Source organism: Physeter macrocephalus, chromosome 11 (assembly GCF_002837175.3).
Source record: "Physeter macrocephalus isolate SW-GA chromosome 11, ASM283717v5, whole genome shotgun sequence".
In the NCBI taxonomy this organism is placed as follows: Eukaryota; Metazoa; Chordata; class Mammalia; order Artiodactyla; family Physeteridae; genus Physeter; species Physeter macrocephalus.
This window is the reverse complement of record NC_041224.1, coordinates 139,178,801-139,193,862: the sequence shown is the minus strand read 5'-3', so window position 1 is coordinate 139,193,862 and position 15,062 is coordinate 139,178,801. Positions and strand designations below refer to the sequence as shown.

The window sequence follows — 15,062 nt, the reverse complement described above, 5'->3', positions numbered from 1 at the left end:
GCTGTATGTCAGGTACTATTCTAAGAGCTATAAGTGAAATTAATTGATTCATTCCTCATTAAGTATTTTTATTAACCCCATTTTACAGATGAGAAAATTCAGGCATGGAATGGTCAAGTAATCTGCACAAGTTTCAAAGCTTGGAAGTGGCTAGTGATAAATGGAAACAAATGTGGTATAAATCTTCATTTCTTTCATCGTTTCCTCAACAACAAACCAACTTCCTCTACAGAGGCTCATATACTCTACAGATACGTCTCTTGAAATTAAATAATAATAAGGCAAAAAATGAGAACTGAATCTTTCTCACTGGTCCAGATTCATGAAGTCCACAGTTTCCAGTATAATTTCTAGTTCATTTGTCAGTTTGCAATACTTTCGCCTGCCCTTAGAAATACTTAAACTAATTGTATCCAAAAATAAACCTGACTAGATATTGTTCAAGTATTTTAATCTTTATAATTAAACTAGTCTCTAGTTACCAGAGGTAGTTTTTTTTGCAGATACTATTAATATATGATTATTTCTTACAAGTCTTTCTGCCACAGAGAAAATTGTGTGTAAAATGCAAAGGGAATATGTAGGAGAAAATTAAACTCAGGCTTCTTTTAGAAGACCTCTATTGGCTTACAAGAATTTCCAAACCCATAATAGCATCTTAGAAAATGAATTTTACAAAAGTGAAAAATAAATTTCTTTGAACTTCTCTCTATCCCTGTATGGATATGATGAAAACATAAGCAATCTGTGGTCATGAACAATTAGAACTTGAAAGTGAGTTCTGTTTCTAAGTATCAATATGAAGAATAAAATAAAAATCACCCATAATCCCAACATTCAAAAATCACTGCTCAACATTTCAGCACATTGCTTTTCAGTCTTTTTTTTTTTTTTCAATTTTTTTTTTTTTTTTTTTTTTGTGGTATGCAGGCCTCCCTGTGTTGTGGCCTCTCCCGTTGCGGAGCACAGGCTCCGGACGCGCAGGCCCAGCGGCCATGGCTCACGGGCCCAGCTGCTCCGCGGCATGTGGGATCCTCCCAGACCGGGGCGCGAACCCGGTTCCCCTACATCGGCAGGCGGACGCGCAACCACTGCGCCACCAGGGAAGCCCCTCAATTTTTTTAAACATAGTAAATAGGCTATCTTTGAGTTTTACTTGAACTATTTATTCAAGAAGTTTGTCCCCTCATCCCCAGGAAAAAAGTGCTATTGTCTCCCTGCCCTCCTGTAATGTATTCATCCCCTTCAAAGGTAATTCAAATTATTGACAGAAAAATTATTTTAGCTACTCTGCTGTTTCCTATTTGGAAGATAAATTCTTCAATTAAGATTAAAGATTAACAAAGTCCTAGATGATTAGTTCCTGTCGTTCCCAAAGGTGACTTAGCTCTTCTCAGTTGGTAATTCTTACAGATGATGTTTAAAGGTACGCACAATGAAAGGGTCCAATTTAAGACCAATGAAAGGGTCAGATTTAAGACCTCTGAACCCCTGCTCTCCATCTCTGTTAATGGCCTTCCTGGTGTTAGAGATTTGTTTAATGATCAATAGTGGTTTCTCTTCCTACCACTGAGTCTTTCAGAAAGTAACATAACCAAGTCAATGTTTAACTGGATTCTTTGGGTCTGAAATGGCAAAGTAGGAGATGAAGGGCAGTCTCCATGGAAACCAGCCTCCCAGGAAGTGGCCAAAGTGTTAGTGTGTAGTGAAATAAAGCTACACAGATGTTATGAAGGAAACGACTGCTTTAGAGCTGGGTTAACTTTGGAAATCCCTTGATTAAAACAAGCTATATTAAAGGCCCCAAACCACTTACCTCATGGTTTTACACTGAGCGTCTTTAATGTGAAATGGGCCTGAGTCACTCTAAGGCTCACCCAAGGGTGACCAAGGTAGCACCTTTGCAAAACAAAGAGGAAGAGACTCCCTCAGCCCGCCCTGTGGATTTTGTATTCACTGAGAATCCAGAAGAAAAGAGTTCATATTCATTTGCAAGACTGCAGGAACGGAATAAAACTTTGGAAGGGCAGTTGCCACCTCTAAGAGAGACCTGGTATGGAAGATATTCTGCAGGTAAATGTAAAACCCAGCATGAGATTTGTGGATTTGGGCCGAGGAGTTATTGATAGATTTACCTGACTGTCTATCTCTATAATCTCTGAAAGTTTCTAAATTACTGAACTATAAGAGAACATCCTTCAAAGGGAGACAAGGTTTGTCAGTTGTAAGTATTCTGGGCACATTAGAATAGGTGTGTAAACTGTGTACTAAGGGCTTTTTACCATTCCACATGAGAAGAAAAAAATCATTTTGTATCAGCTTGGTTTATAGTGCTTTGGATGTTTATACCCAGCTTTGCCAGGCAATTAAAATTCTATAGATAAAGATGTGATAATTAGGACAATCATATGTTTCAGTTAGATTCTAAATTTAAATCATTCTCTTCAGTACTGTTTCTTGCATCAGGCTTTTGTTTTGAAAACAGTACTTTAGGAGTGAATCCATTGTGATGTGAATTTGGAAACCACCCCAAACTGAATTGATTTATTGCAGTACAGATGAGTGGATGGCGCACCCTCTCCCCAGCCCCTTATTCTTCATGGTCATACGCAAAACTAAGAGAATTTTTCCTATTATGATTGGAAGCTCTGAGCCAGAAGTGGCTATAAATTCTCCTGGGATATTTTACAAGACATAGAATGTTTTATGACAACCATGATGATACTTAAACAGATGATACTTAAACTGACGTTCTAACTTGGGAAGAGATACATGCATATATATATGTATATATTATATATATATACACACACATATATATGCATGTTGTTTTTTCTTTTCTTCACATTCTGGATTATTAACACAAATAAGTTCCCATTATTGGCCATAAAGCCATATATTCCCTTTCAGCACCTAGTAGATCTTACCTAGAATGATTTTCATGGCTACTTTCTACAGAACTGACAAGCTTTAACTGGTTCTATATGGCCTTTTTTTTTTTTTTTAATGTTTTCAACTTCCTAAGCATGCGAGTAGGAATATTCCTCTTAGTTTCATTGAATAATTCCTTTTTTACCCAAACCTTCCATCTAGAGTTTTAAGGTTTTGGTAACTGACAGGTAAAAGCTGATTCTAACATGTTAAGAGTCCCAACTGGGAAATGATCTTATTTTTGAAATTGCAAAATCTCATTAAAAATAAATAACAACAGATGGTAAGCATTCTGAACACTATTTTCAAGGGGCCCATATTCTAACCCCAGCTCCACCAAATACCAAATAGTATGACTTTGGGCAAGTTACTTCATCAATTTTCTTCACCTATAAATCAGGGGTAAAAGTAACACAGCCTATGCCATTTCAGCAGTATCAAATTAAATAACGGGGTGATATTACTCAAATCATGGCATAAAAATAAGTAGTCACATTGCTGAAAAAAATTTTGCTGAAAATATTTACATTTTAAAATCCAACATGTTTTTGGTCTTGCTCAATATACTGGAATCTCTCAAAAGAAAATAAGGACATAGAGAAGATCTTAAGGTGATCATTCAAATATCTTAAGGATAGAAACACATAATTACCCATGGATTTTTCCATTTAAAATGCAAAGTGGCACTATAGGATAGTCTACACAACAATCTAGAAATAAGAATGCTTCCAGATTGTTAAGAGGAAAGGACAAGAACGTCATTCGTGTAGCATTGGTCATGGTAGTAGTCCCAAGGGTCCAGGATAATCAAACTGAAAAATGAAATCCATATGGATCTCTTGAGCTTCTCTGTTTCCTAATGAGGCTTAACTCTGTAGCCCTGGGTTATTTTATCAGGAAAGAATACTGATATGTTGTATTATAGTAGCAACTTGCGGGAATTCATTTCCCTAGTTGGGGGGACTATTTAATTGGGAACATTCAATGCTAAACGTTGCATACTCCTATTACACACTCAAGCTCCATTTCTTCATCATCTCTCTGTCTAATACCTATTCATCTATTTATTTATTTTATCCGAAAAGAGAACTTATTTTCATTTCTTAAAGCTATATGTTTTCGGATTTCCTATTTATTTGAGGGAGATTTCATGAAATTAAAACTAATCAATAAGTTTCTATTTTCCAAGCTAAACTCTATGTCTGAATAACACTTGCACTCAATATGTTGTTAATTGTGCAGCTCTTCTTCTAAATATTAATCTGGGGAGGAAATGATGAAAGCAGAAATTAAGTCCTGTGTCTAGGCTAATATTTTATCATTTGCAGTTATGTAGGGCCCCTGCTTTATGTGTTTCATTTCCATATTCAACCTATCGGTTAGACATACAGAACTGAAGATACAAAATTGTGTTAACAAAGTCTAATAACTAATGACCAGTCTAATTTAATAGTAAATTGTATTTAATGGTTTGTTTTTGTTTCTCTCCAACCCTTCAAGGACCGAGGGCCATGTATTTTGACATCCCACTGGAACAGGGAGAAACAAGTATTATTAAAAGGCATCCACCCCGAAGACTTCAAGTAAGATGCATTTAAAAGGCTTCATAAGGAATTTCTTGGATTTAATGGTAACATCCCTTTTTAACTATAATCGTAGAAGAGGGATATTGACAATGACTAAGCTAATGAGAATGACAGTGTTGTTAAAGAAAATGTTGTCAACGCAAAAGCCATACTTCTTTAGGATTTCCTTTTGTAATGATTCACTTTTAAGACCACCACCAAAAGAAAGAAGTATAGTACTAAAGACATAAACATAATGGGGCACAGAGGACCTGAATCTTGCACTTATTAGTTGGATGACTGTAGGGAAATCACTGTAATAAATAACAACAGTAACAACCACTACTACTATTCAATTACCACCTATTACAAGTCTGATACACTCTAAGCAACAATGATCTACATCATTCATTTAATCCTCATACCCCTCTATGCGAAAGCAAGTATTATCTTTGTTTTATACATGTGCTTCAGAGATTAAGTAACTTGCCCAAGGACAACAGGGGCCACATATCAACCAGGCCTCCAAAGCCTGTGCTCTTAACCATCGGCATAGATGATCTCAACAACCCTTCTATCCCTAACTTTTCATTGTTCTAAATGTTAACTAGTTGTCTAAATTGAGGACATTGGATTTCAAGGCAGCAAAGCAAGAGCTTTAAATACATTCACCTTAATAAATACTTCATGAATTCCCTGTAGAGAACTATAAATTTTAAGAACTCTCATCCTAGAAGGGGAAAGAGATCTGAGTGGGTCCTTAAAACTGAGCATCAGCTAAAAGGAAGGTTTGGGGCTCTCCTGTGAGCAGGATCTATCACTGACATTTGAAAAAGGGAATTGGAACTAAACCCCACCTGCTACACAACTCACCCAGGTGTCTGGACTAATTCCAGGGGTATTTGAGCTCATTTGTTGGGGATTATTTCTTTTAACGTTGGTTTTTATTTACCTGTCTTCTCCAGAAGCCCACAATCATTATTTGAAGTGATTATATCTTTTGGTCGCCCAGAAAAAGTATCTTTTCCCAAAATATTAGAAACCTCAAAATATTGCTTAGTTACTGGAAAATAAAGTGTAATTCTATCAAACTGATATCTAATTTTTAAATTTTTGAGCATATCTCTAGCTAAAGTGGCAATTTTAAAAACTTACCTTTTATTCCTAAATCAAAGATATCCTTTCAAAGGGGCTCATTTAATATATATTCCTGTGAAGACTCCAAGCTGAATAACTCAAATAGAAGATATTACTATAACCAGTGAAAAATATTCGTGTACCAGCCTATAGTTCACAAAGTACTTTTTTATATCAACCCTAAATAAGCTAAAGTCAGGCTTTGATTCTCTCAAGTCAATCAAACTCAAAAAGAGAAATTTGGTATTTCAGAGTCAAAGACTGCATTCCCCACATCCCAGCCAACCACCTTAAAAATGAAGAATCAAGATGAATTATTTGAGCATAAAAACAACATCTCATTCAGCGTTACATATTTAGTCACTAACACTTAATATGTATCCCGCAAAAGTTTATGAATAAAGGAATGAATGAACAGATGAATGAATGAGACCCATTATCCCTGGTGGGAAAAATAATCAAAGTGAGCTCCCTGCTATTTCAGACCTGTAGCATCACTGTATTAGAAGTCAAATGGACTAGCCAAAGCAACCGATGTGATAAATTATAAGGATATAGGAGTGTTTTAAGGAACTTAAAAGCTGGGAGGCATCTAGACTTCAGGGAAGAGCTATGTCTTGGAACCTGAAAGGCAGAAGAACTCTCTCTGTGCATTTGCTTTAATCTCTCCTTGCAGGTCGACTTTCTCTGGTCCTCAAGACCACTTGGTGAAATATGGCCACCTTGAATTTGCATCTTATAATTCCAGCCAAACAGACTAGTCTGGCCCTCTTGGGTCTAATTCAAAATTCCTGGGAGAAAAGATGCTATTGGCTCAGTTTTGCTCATGATTCTAGCTCTGTTCCAATGAGCTATGACCAGAGAATATGCTCATGCAGTAGAAATGTGGGCAGGGGAGCACCCCCGCCACTGCCCACCAAATGCCACTCCCCATAGATTCTAGAGGCAGCTCCCAGAGAAGAGGGAAATCACTGGGAACTTGGCAGACACTCCCAAAAATATAAACTATAATTATCTCACAAATGAGGCTCAGCACATTTTCTACCACAAAGGGGTTTTTGAGAGAATAATAAATTCTGGGTTCCCATGACATGCTAATTAATAGCCTAACCTCTGCCAAAGAAAATTCTAAAAGTATTTTTAATTATTAAACCAAATCTAATTGCATCCTAAATAATTTGAGTTTCATATTTGGCATACTCCACTTCCTGAACATCTCTACTCCTCAAGTAAACAGCAAGTCATGAACTAAGGTTCTCCAACTCAGAGCGGCTAAGATCTGAGAAGCTCTGCCAGGGAACTCTGAATCAAATGTACTTGCCCCATGTTGAAGAGTTGATCATCACCATCCCTTTTGGGTGATTCACCTTCTCATCCAACCATCTCAGGTCCAGCCTAAGGTGGAGATGGTCCCCCACTCCCACTGCACCCCACGTATAGAGTTTCCTCAGGTGATCTCCTTGGATGACTCCCTCATCTCCAAAGATTTTCTTAAAGCTCACTTTCCCTATAAGGCTTATATGACAGCCTGTTGACAACTGTAGCCCTTACTCTGGCACTCCTGATTGCCTTGACCCTTCAATGTCTTTTCTCTGGAGTGCTTATTTCCATCTAACACACCAAGAAATTTGCTTATGTGTTAAGTTCATTGTGTGTTTTTTTTTACTACCTGCACCTCCCACGCTCCATCCACCTCAGTGCTAGAATATAATCTTCACAGGGGCAGGGATTTTTGTCTGTCATCTTCACTAATATCCAAGTGTCTAAACAGTAGCTGGCACATAAAGGGTGATCACTAAGTATGTGTTAATCAGTGTTGAAAGAATGAAGGGAGAGAAGAGAAAGATAAGCGTAAAGACGGCTGCTGAGGGATGAGGAGAGTGATTCCGACCTGAATGATTTCATTATACTCTGAGGTATTAGACAATTTGTCACAAACTTATTCTCTTTCCTTACCTATTCTAATCCTTTGCCCATTTTCTATGATCTCTTTCTTATGATCTGTGACAGTGCTTTATGTATTTTAGATGTAGTCCTTTGTTAGTTATATGTGTTGCAAGTATCCTCAATCTATGGTTTGCCTTTTCATTTTGTTGTATGTGTGTGTGTGTACACAAAGAGTTTAATGTTGTCAGATTTCTCAATCTTAATCTTTATGTTTTGTATCTCATATTTTGTCAAGGAAATTTTTTAATTCCCTAAGTTCATAAAGATATCCTTATTTATTTCTAAAATTTGTAATCTTTAACTTTTCACATTTAGGTCCTAATCCATCTTAAATTCATTTGTATGTAGGTGTGAAATTAGAATTTAATTTTACGTTTTTTCCATTTGATTATTCTATTGCCCCAGAACTCTTTATGGAATCATCCATTGTGACCACTGATTTGAAATGTTACTTCTGTCATGTATCCAATATCCAGATCTTAATGAGTCTGTTTCTGAGCTCTCTCTTCTGTTGCACTGGCCTACTTGTGTATCCACAGGAATTCCATCCTGTCCTAATTAAGTACCTTTAAGCTAAGTCTTAATATCTAGTTTGGCGAGTCCCTTCACCTTATTCTTCTTCAGAATTGTCTTTGCTATTTACAGTCCTTTGCTCTTCCATGTAAAGTTTGGATCTTCTTGTCAAGTTCCACAAAAAAACCTTGTCAGTATTCTGATTGGAATGCATTCATAGATTAATTTGGGGAAAATTAACCAAGTTTACAACACTGAGTCTTTTAAACCATGAACATGACGTAAATCTCCATTTAGCCACATTTTCTTTTAGATCTTTCAATAATGTTTCATAATTTCTCCACAGGGGCCTTGTGTGGTATATTTTTAGGTTTGTTTCTCAATACCTGTATCAGTCAGGGTTCAACCAGAGAAACAGAACTTATAGAAGGAGACATATATTAAGAGACGTTGCAAGGAATTGGTTACATGATGGTGGAGGTGGACTGGCAAAGCAAGTTTGAAATCATAGGACAGGCCGTCAGGAAGGGCAGACTGGAACTGTAGGGCATGAGGTGAAGCTGCTGTCCACAAGAAGAATTTCCTCTTCTTCTGGAAAACCTCAGCTTTGCTCTTAAGGCCTTTCAATTAATTGAATCATGCCCACCCAGATTATCTAAAGTAATCTTCCTTACTTAAAGTCAACTGATTATTGGCTTTAATCACATGTACAAAAGAATTTCACAGCAACACCTAGGTTAGTGTTTGAATAACTGGACACTGTAGCCTAGCCAAGTTGATACATACAACTGGCCATCAAAATATCTCATTTGGTTTTGTCATCCTACAATGAATGAGGTATTTTTCCCATTTAATTTTCTAAATGATTATTATTGGTGAATAAGAAAGCTAATAATTTTTGTGGGGACTTCCCTCATGGTGCAGTGGTTAAGAATCACTTGCCAATGCAGGGGACATGGGTTCGATCCCTGGTCTGGGAAGATGCCACGTGCCACGGAGCAAGTAAGCCTGTGCGCCACAACTACTGAGCCTGTGCTCTAGAGCCTGCAAGCCCAGACAGATGGTAGAGTTGAAAAAACACTGTGAAGGAAGGACAGAGTAGTAATATCTATGACATCAAAGAGAAAGGATAGGACTTTCTTGGTGGCGCAGTGGTTAAGAATACGCCTGCCAATGCAGGGGAAACGGGTTCGAGCCCTGGTCTCGAAGATCCCACATGCCACAGACCAACTAAGCCCATGTGCCACAACTACTGAGCCTGTGCTCTAGAGCCTGCAAGCCATAACTACTGAACCCATTTGCCACAACTACTGAAGCCTGTGTGCCTAGAGCCTATGCTTCACAACAAGAGAAGCCACCTCAATGAGAAGCCTGCACACCTCAACGAAGAGTAGCCCCCGCTCACTGCAACTGGAGAAAGGCTGCGCACAGCAACGAAGACCCAACACAGCCAAAAAGAAAAAAGAAAGAAAAAAAAAAGAGAAGACCCAACACAGCCAAAAAGAAAAAAGAAAGAAAAAAAAAAGAAAGCTAATAATTTTTGTGTATTAAATTTTGTGTTCCACAACTTGATTGAAATACCTTGGTAATTCTAATTGTCTATAGATTCTTCCTTTCTATGTAGACAATATCTTCTATAAACAGGAATAATTTCTTCTCTTTCTTCCCAATTGTTCCTTGTACTGGTTTTCTTGACTTTTGCATTGACTAAAACTTCCTTTGCAATTTTGAACACAAGCAGTAATAATGGACATCCTTGCCTTATCTGTGACATTAACGGGACTGGTTCTAAAGCGAAATACATTCGCAATAGGATTTTGATAGTGCTCGTCAGAGTCCCGAAAGGAAACAGATGGTACATTCGAATTAGGACAATTCAGGGAAGTTTTCTTTACAGGTAATTGTACCGAGGTTTGGATGAAGGGAACCAGAGGTGGTATTGCAATAACCACTAGTAGCAGTAAGAAGTAGCTATATCTAGGCCAAGGGACTTCTAGAAACGGAAGGGAAGAGTGAGGTGAAGGGAGCTGCTCTGAGGGGAACAGTGGGACACAGCCAACCCAACATGCCTTGCAGGGAGGGAGATAGAAGAAGAAATATCCTGACCTCATTCTCTTTCTTCTCTCAGATTTCCTACCAGGATTCGTTAGCGGTTGAACCCAATGGGAAGCCAGAAGGCAGGAGAAACTGCTTACTCGTTATAGGCAGAGAACAGGGTAGAGAAATGTGATAAGTGGATCTGGAGAAGCAAATGGAAGATATGTCACAATGCTGTTTACTAAATTATGGACATTTCTCTCATTTCTCTTATTTCTAGTAGGCTAAGAGTTTTTCCCAGGACTGAGTGTTAAATTTTATTGATGTTTTCCCTCCATCTAGTAAATAATCTATTAAAATGATCTTATGGATATTCTTTTTAACCAGTTGACCTAATATATCACACTAATAGATTTTATGATGTGAACCATGCTTGCATTCCTGATATAAATCCTACTTGGTCATGAGACACATATATAAATACACTGCTGAATTTTATATGCTTAGGATTTTTGTACCTACTGATATTTTCATAAGTGGAGTTGTTCTATAATTTCCCTATGCTGTCTCTTTCCAGTTTTTTTTCTCGAGGTCATACTAGTTTTATAAGAGGAGTTGATTACCTTTCCCTCTTTTCTGTTCTCTAAAACATTTGATTTAACATAGTTCTTATCTGTTCCTTAAAAATCTAATAAAACAGGCCTGTGAAACCATCTTTGACCACCTGGAATTTGGGGGAAAGAGAAATTTTCCTGCTTACTTAATTAGTAAAAGAATGGTTCTTAGTTGATTTAGATACCTTATAGGTATCTTATTTCCTCCCGATCCAATTATGTTAACTTATATTTCCCAGAAAATTATCCATTTACCTAAGCTTTTAAGCTTATTGTTATAAAGTATAAAGTCTTAGCTTCTTATTCAACTTTTTGATAATGCCTGCAAAACAAATCTTCTGGCTTACGTTTTGATGCAGCTCTTGGACTGGGGAAAGAGGTGAGAACAACTCAGCCCCTGAGTTTAAACGCAGACCCCTGTGAGCCTGGCTCTACTTTCCCTGCTTATTATGGAGCATTTTTGAGGTCTCCTTTAGCCTACAGAAATAACTCACAGCCATCAGGAGCCCTAAATGCCTTATGAATCAGCTTCCCCCAAGTTTTCTGTTCCATTTTCTGATCCAGAGAGATATTTTTCTTGTATTAAAGCCTGACCACATCTTTTTTGGTTTATGTTTTATTTTTCTTGCTGGTTATTTGAATCAAAGAATGTTACTGAAATGTGAACTCACTGCAATGCCTTGACTGGAAATTCTTCCTTGGCCTTATGGTTTCTTGCTCCAATCTGTCTTGGACACCTTTAAGTTCTTCCCAGAAACTTAAAAGGCACATTCTTAAGTCATGATACCAAACAAACTTTACAGTTCTTCAAATTGCTCCTACCCACCTTTCTCTTCCTGCTAGTAAACAGAAGCAACCATCTCAGATTAGCAGTTGTCACCAGGCTCTGTGCCTTATGCTTGATTTAATCTCCTTTCCTGAATCTCCTAGCTGACACTCCAACTGATTATCCTGACCATTTGTTTTGTTTAAGAAGCCAAATAATCCAGAAATCTTTAGACAAATAATCATTTTTTATATCATGAAATAAAAACAGGCATCATTCTACCAATTCTCCAGTAATTCCTCCCACTGTATTCTCTCTGAAGATGATGAAGTGAGGCATCTTGCTTCCCAGGCAGGGAAAAGAAACATTGATATGAACCCAGAATTCTGAGGCAATTTCATTTGACTGGTTTGTTTGGAGATGCCAATTTTCCAACACTTTTTTCTGCAGTGCTTCTCAGGGCAAGTGCAAACGATTTAACCAGGGGATCCTATTTGCCACGTTAGCTACTGCCATCTAGTGCCCTTTGTGGAAGAATGGCATTCTTTAGGTTCTTATCAAAGGCCAGAAAGAAAGCCATTGCCTGGAGAGAGTACTTAAAGATACTTACTACTTAACCATTATCAGAACTGAAAATGAGGCTGAAAATAGAATCATATATATTCATACTTTCAAAGAAAAAGCTGGCTCTAGAACTTATGGATAGACTATTTTAAATAGCTGAAAATATTTAAATAGCAGGCTTCTTCAGACTCAATTTTTCAATAATGCTCCACAAACAAATCCTCCCTGGTCTATTTTGATATAGCTCCTTTACTGAGTGGAGGGAGTCTGGAGGCCAGTGGACACCACCCTAGAAAATCATCAGAATCCTCTGGAGAGTTTTGAAAAATACATATTCCAAAGAAACAACTGATAAGCTTGACTTCATTAAAATTAAGAACTTCTGTTCTGTGATAGACAATGTCAAAAGAATAAGAAGAGAAGATATACAGATGGCAAGTAATCATATGAAAAGATATTCAACATCATATGTCATTAGGGAATTGCAATTAAAACAACAATGAAATACTACTACACACCTATTAGAATGGCCAAAGTCCAGAGCACTGACAACACCAAATGCTGACAAGGATGTGGAACATCAGAAACTCTCATACATTGCTGGTACAAATGTAAAGTAGTACAGGCACTTTAGAAGACAGTTTGGCAGTTTCTTACAAAACTAAACATATTCTTACCAGACAATCTAGCAATCACTTTTCCTGGTTATCTACCCAAATGAACTGAAAACTCATATCCACACAAAAATCTACCCATGAATGTTTATAGCAGCTTTATTCATAATGCCAAAACTTGGAAGCAACCAATATATCCTTCAGTAGGTGAATGGATAAATAAACTGTGGCATATCCAGACAATGGAATATTACTCAGCAATAAAAAAGAATTGAGCTATCAAGCCATGAAAACACATGGAGGAAACACAAATGCATATTGCTAAGTGAAAGAAACCAACCTGAAAAGACTACATAGTATATGATTCCAACTATATGACATTCTGGAAAACGTAAAACTGTGTAGACAGTAAAAATATTAGTGGTTGCCAGGGGCTTGTGGGGAGAGAAAAATGAGTAGGCAGAGCACAGAGGGTTTGGGGGACAGTGAAACTGTCTATATGATGCTACAATGGTGGATATATGCAATTATACATTTGTCCAAACCCAAAGAATGTACAACATCAAGAGTAAGCCTTAATATAAACCATGGACTTTGAGCAATAATGATGTGTCAATGTAGGCTCAATGATTATAACAAATGTAGCACTCTAGTGAGGGATGTTGATAGTAGGGAGGTTGTGTGTATATGGAGATGGGGGTATGAGAATTCTGTACTTTCTGCTCAATTTTGCTGTGAACCTAAATCTCTAAAAAATAAATTGTATTAATCAAATATATATTATAACAAAGTAAATCAGTTATACATATACATATGTCCCCATATCTCTTCCCACTTGCATCTCCCTCCCTCCCTCCCTCCCTATCCCACCCCTCTAGGTGGTCACAGAGCACCAAGCTATTCTTCCTGTGCTATGCGGCTGCTTCCCACTAGCTATCTATTTTACCTTTCGAGGTGTATATATGTCCATGGCACTCTCCCACTTTGTCCCAGCTTACCCTTCCCCCTCCCTGTATCCTCAAGTCCATTCTCTAGTAGGTCTGCATCTTTATTCCCGTCTTGCCCCTAGGTTCTTCTGACGATTTAGATTCCATATATATGTGTTAGCATACGGTATTTGTTTTTCTCCTTCTGACTTACTTCACTCTGTATGACAGACTCCAGGTCTATCCACCTCATTACAAATAACTCAGTTTCATTTCTTTTTATGGCTGAGTAATATTCCATTGTATATATGTGCCACATCTTCTTTATCCATTCATCTGTTGATGGACAGTTAGGTTGCTTCCATGTCCTGGCTATTGTAAATAGAGCTGCAAAGAACATTGTGGTACATGAATCTTTTTGAATTGTGGTTTTCTCAGGGTATATGCCCAGTAGTGGGATTGCTGGGTCGTATGGTAGTTCTATTTTTAGTTTTTTAAGGAACCTCCATACTGTTCTCCATAGTGGCTGTATCAATTTACATTCCCAACAACAGAGCAAGAGGGTTCCCCTTTCTCCACACCCTCTCCAACATTTATTGTTTGTAGATTTTTTGATGCTGGCCATTCCGACTGGTGTGAGGTGATACCTCATTGTAGCTTTGATTTACACTTCCCTAATGATTAGTCATGTTGAGCATCCTTTCATGTGTTTGTTGGCAATCTGTATATTTTCTTTAGAAAAATGTCTGTTTAGGCCTTCTGCCCATTTTTGGATTGGGTTGTGTTTTTGATATGGAGCTCCATGAGCTGCTTGTATATTTTGGAGATTAATCCTTTGTCCATTGCTTCGTTTGCAAATATTTTCTCCCATTCTGAGGGTTGTCTTGTCATCTTGTTTATGGTTTCCTTTGCTGTGCAAAAGCTTTTAAGTTTCATTAGGTCCCGTTTGTTTCTTTTTATTTTTATTTCCATTTCTCTAGGACATGGGTCAAAAAGGATCTTGCTGTGATTTATGTCACAGAGTGTTCTCTCTATGTTTTCCTCTGAGAGTTTGATAGTGTCTGGCCTTACATTTAGGTCTTAAATCCATTTTGAGTTTATTTTTGTGTATGGTGTTAGGGAATATTCTAATTTCATTCTTTTACATGTAGCTGTCCAGTTTTCCCAGCACCACTTATTGAGGAGGCTGTCTTTTCCCCATTGTATATTCTTGCCTCCTTTATCAAAGATAAGGTGACCATATGTGAGTGGTTTATCTCTGGGCTTTCTATCCTGTTCCAGTGATCTATATTTCTGCTTTTGTGCCAGTACCATACTGTCTTGATTATTGTAGCTTTGTAGTATAGTCTGAAGTCAGGGAGCCTGATTCCTCCAGCTGTTTTTCTTTCTCAAGATTGCTTTGGCTATTCGGGGTCTTTTGTGTTTCCATACAAATTTTAAAAATTTTT

At 37.6% G+C, this 15,062-nt stretch overlaps 1 protein-coding gene and 1 long non-coding RNA gene across 4 annotated transcripts in view; one reads left to right on the top strand and one right to left on the bottom strand.

Moving 5' to 3' along the window:
- The window catches only part of LOC112063470 (uncharacterized), a 252,602-nt gene that overhangs the window by 194,795 nt on the left and 42,745 nt on the right, over window positions 1-15,062 (bottom strand). The gene's annotated exons all lie outside the window — the stretch shown is intronic.
- The window catches only part of CCDC198 (coiled-coil domain containing 198), a 30,685-nt gene continuing 17,246 nt past the window's right edge, over window positions 1,624-15,062 (top strand). For both annotated transcript variants that reach the window (XM_007121312.3, XM_007121311.3), the window contains exons 1-2: window positions 1,624-2,073; window positions 4,432-4,514. In XM_007121312.3, the coding sequence (XP_007121374.1) occupies window positions 1,851-2,073; window positions 4,432-4,514 (306 nt within the window). In that variant the 5' untranslated portion in view covers window positions 1,624-1,850. The remainder of the gene's footprint in view (window positions 2,074-4,431; window positions 4,515-15,062) is intronic.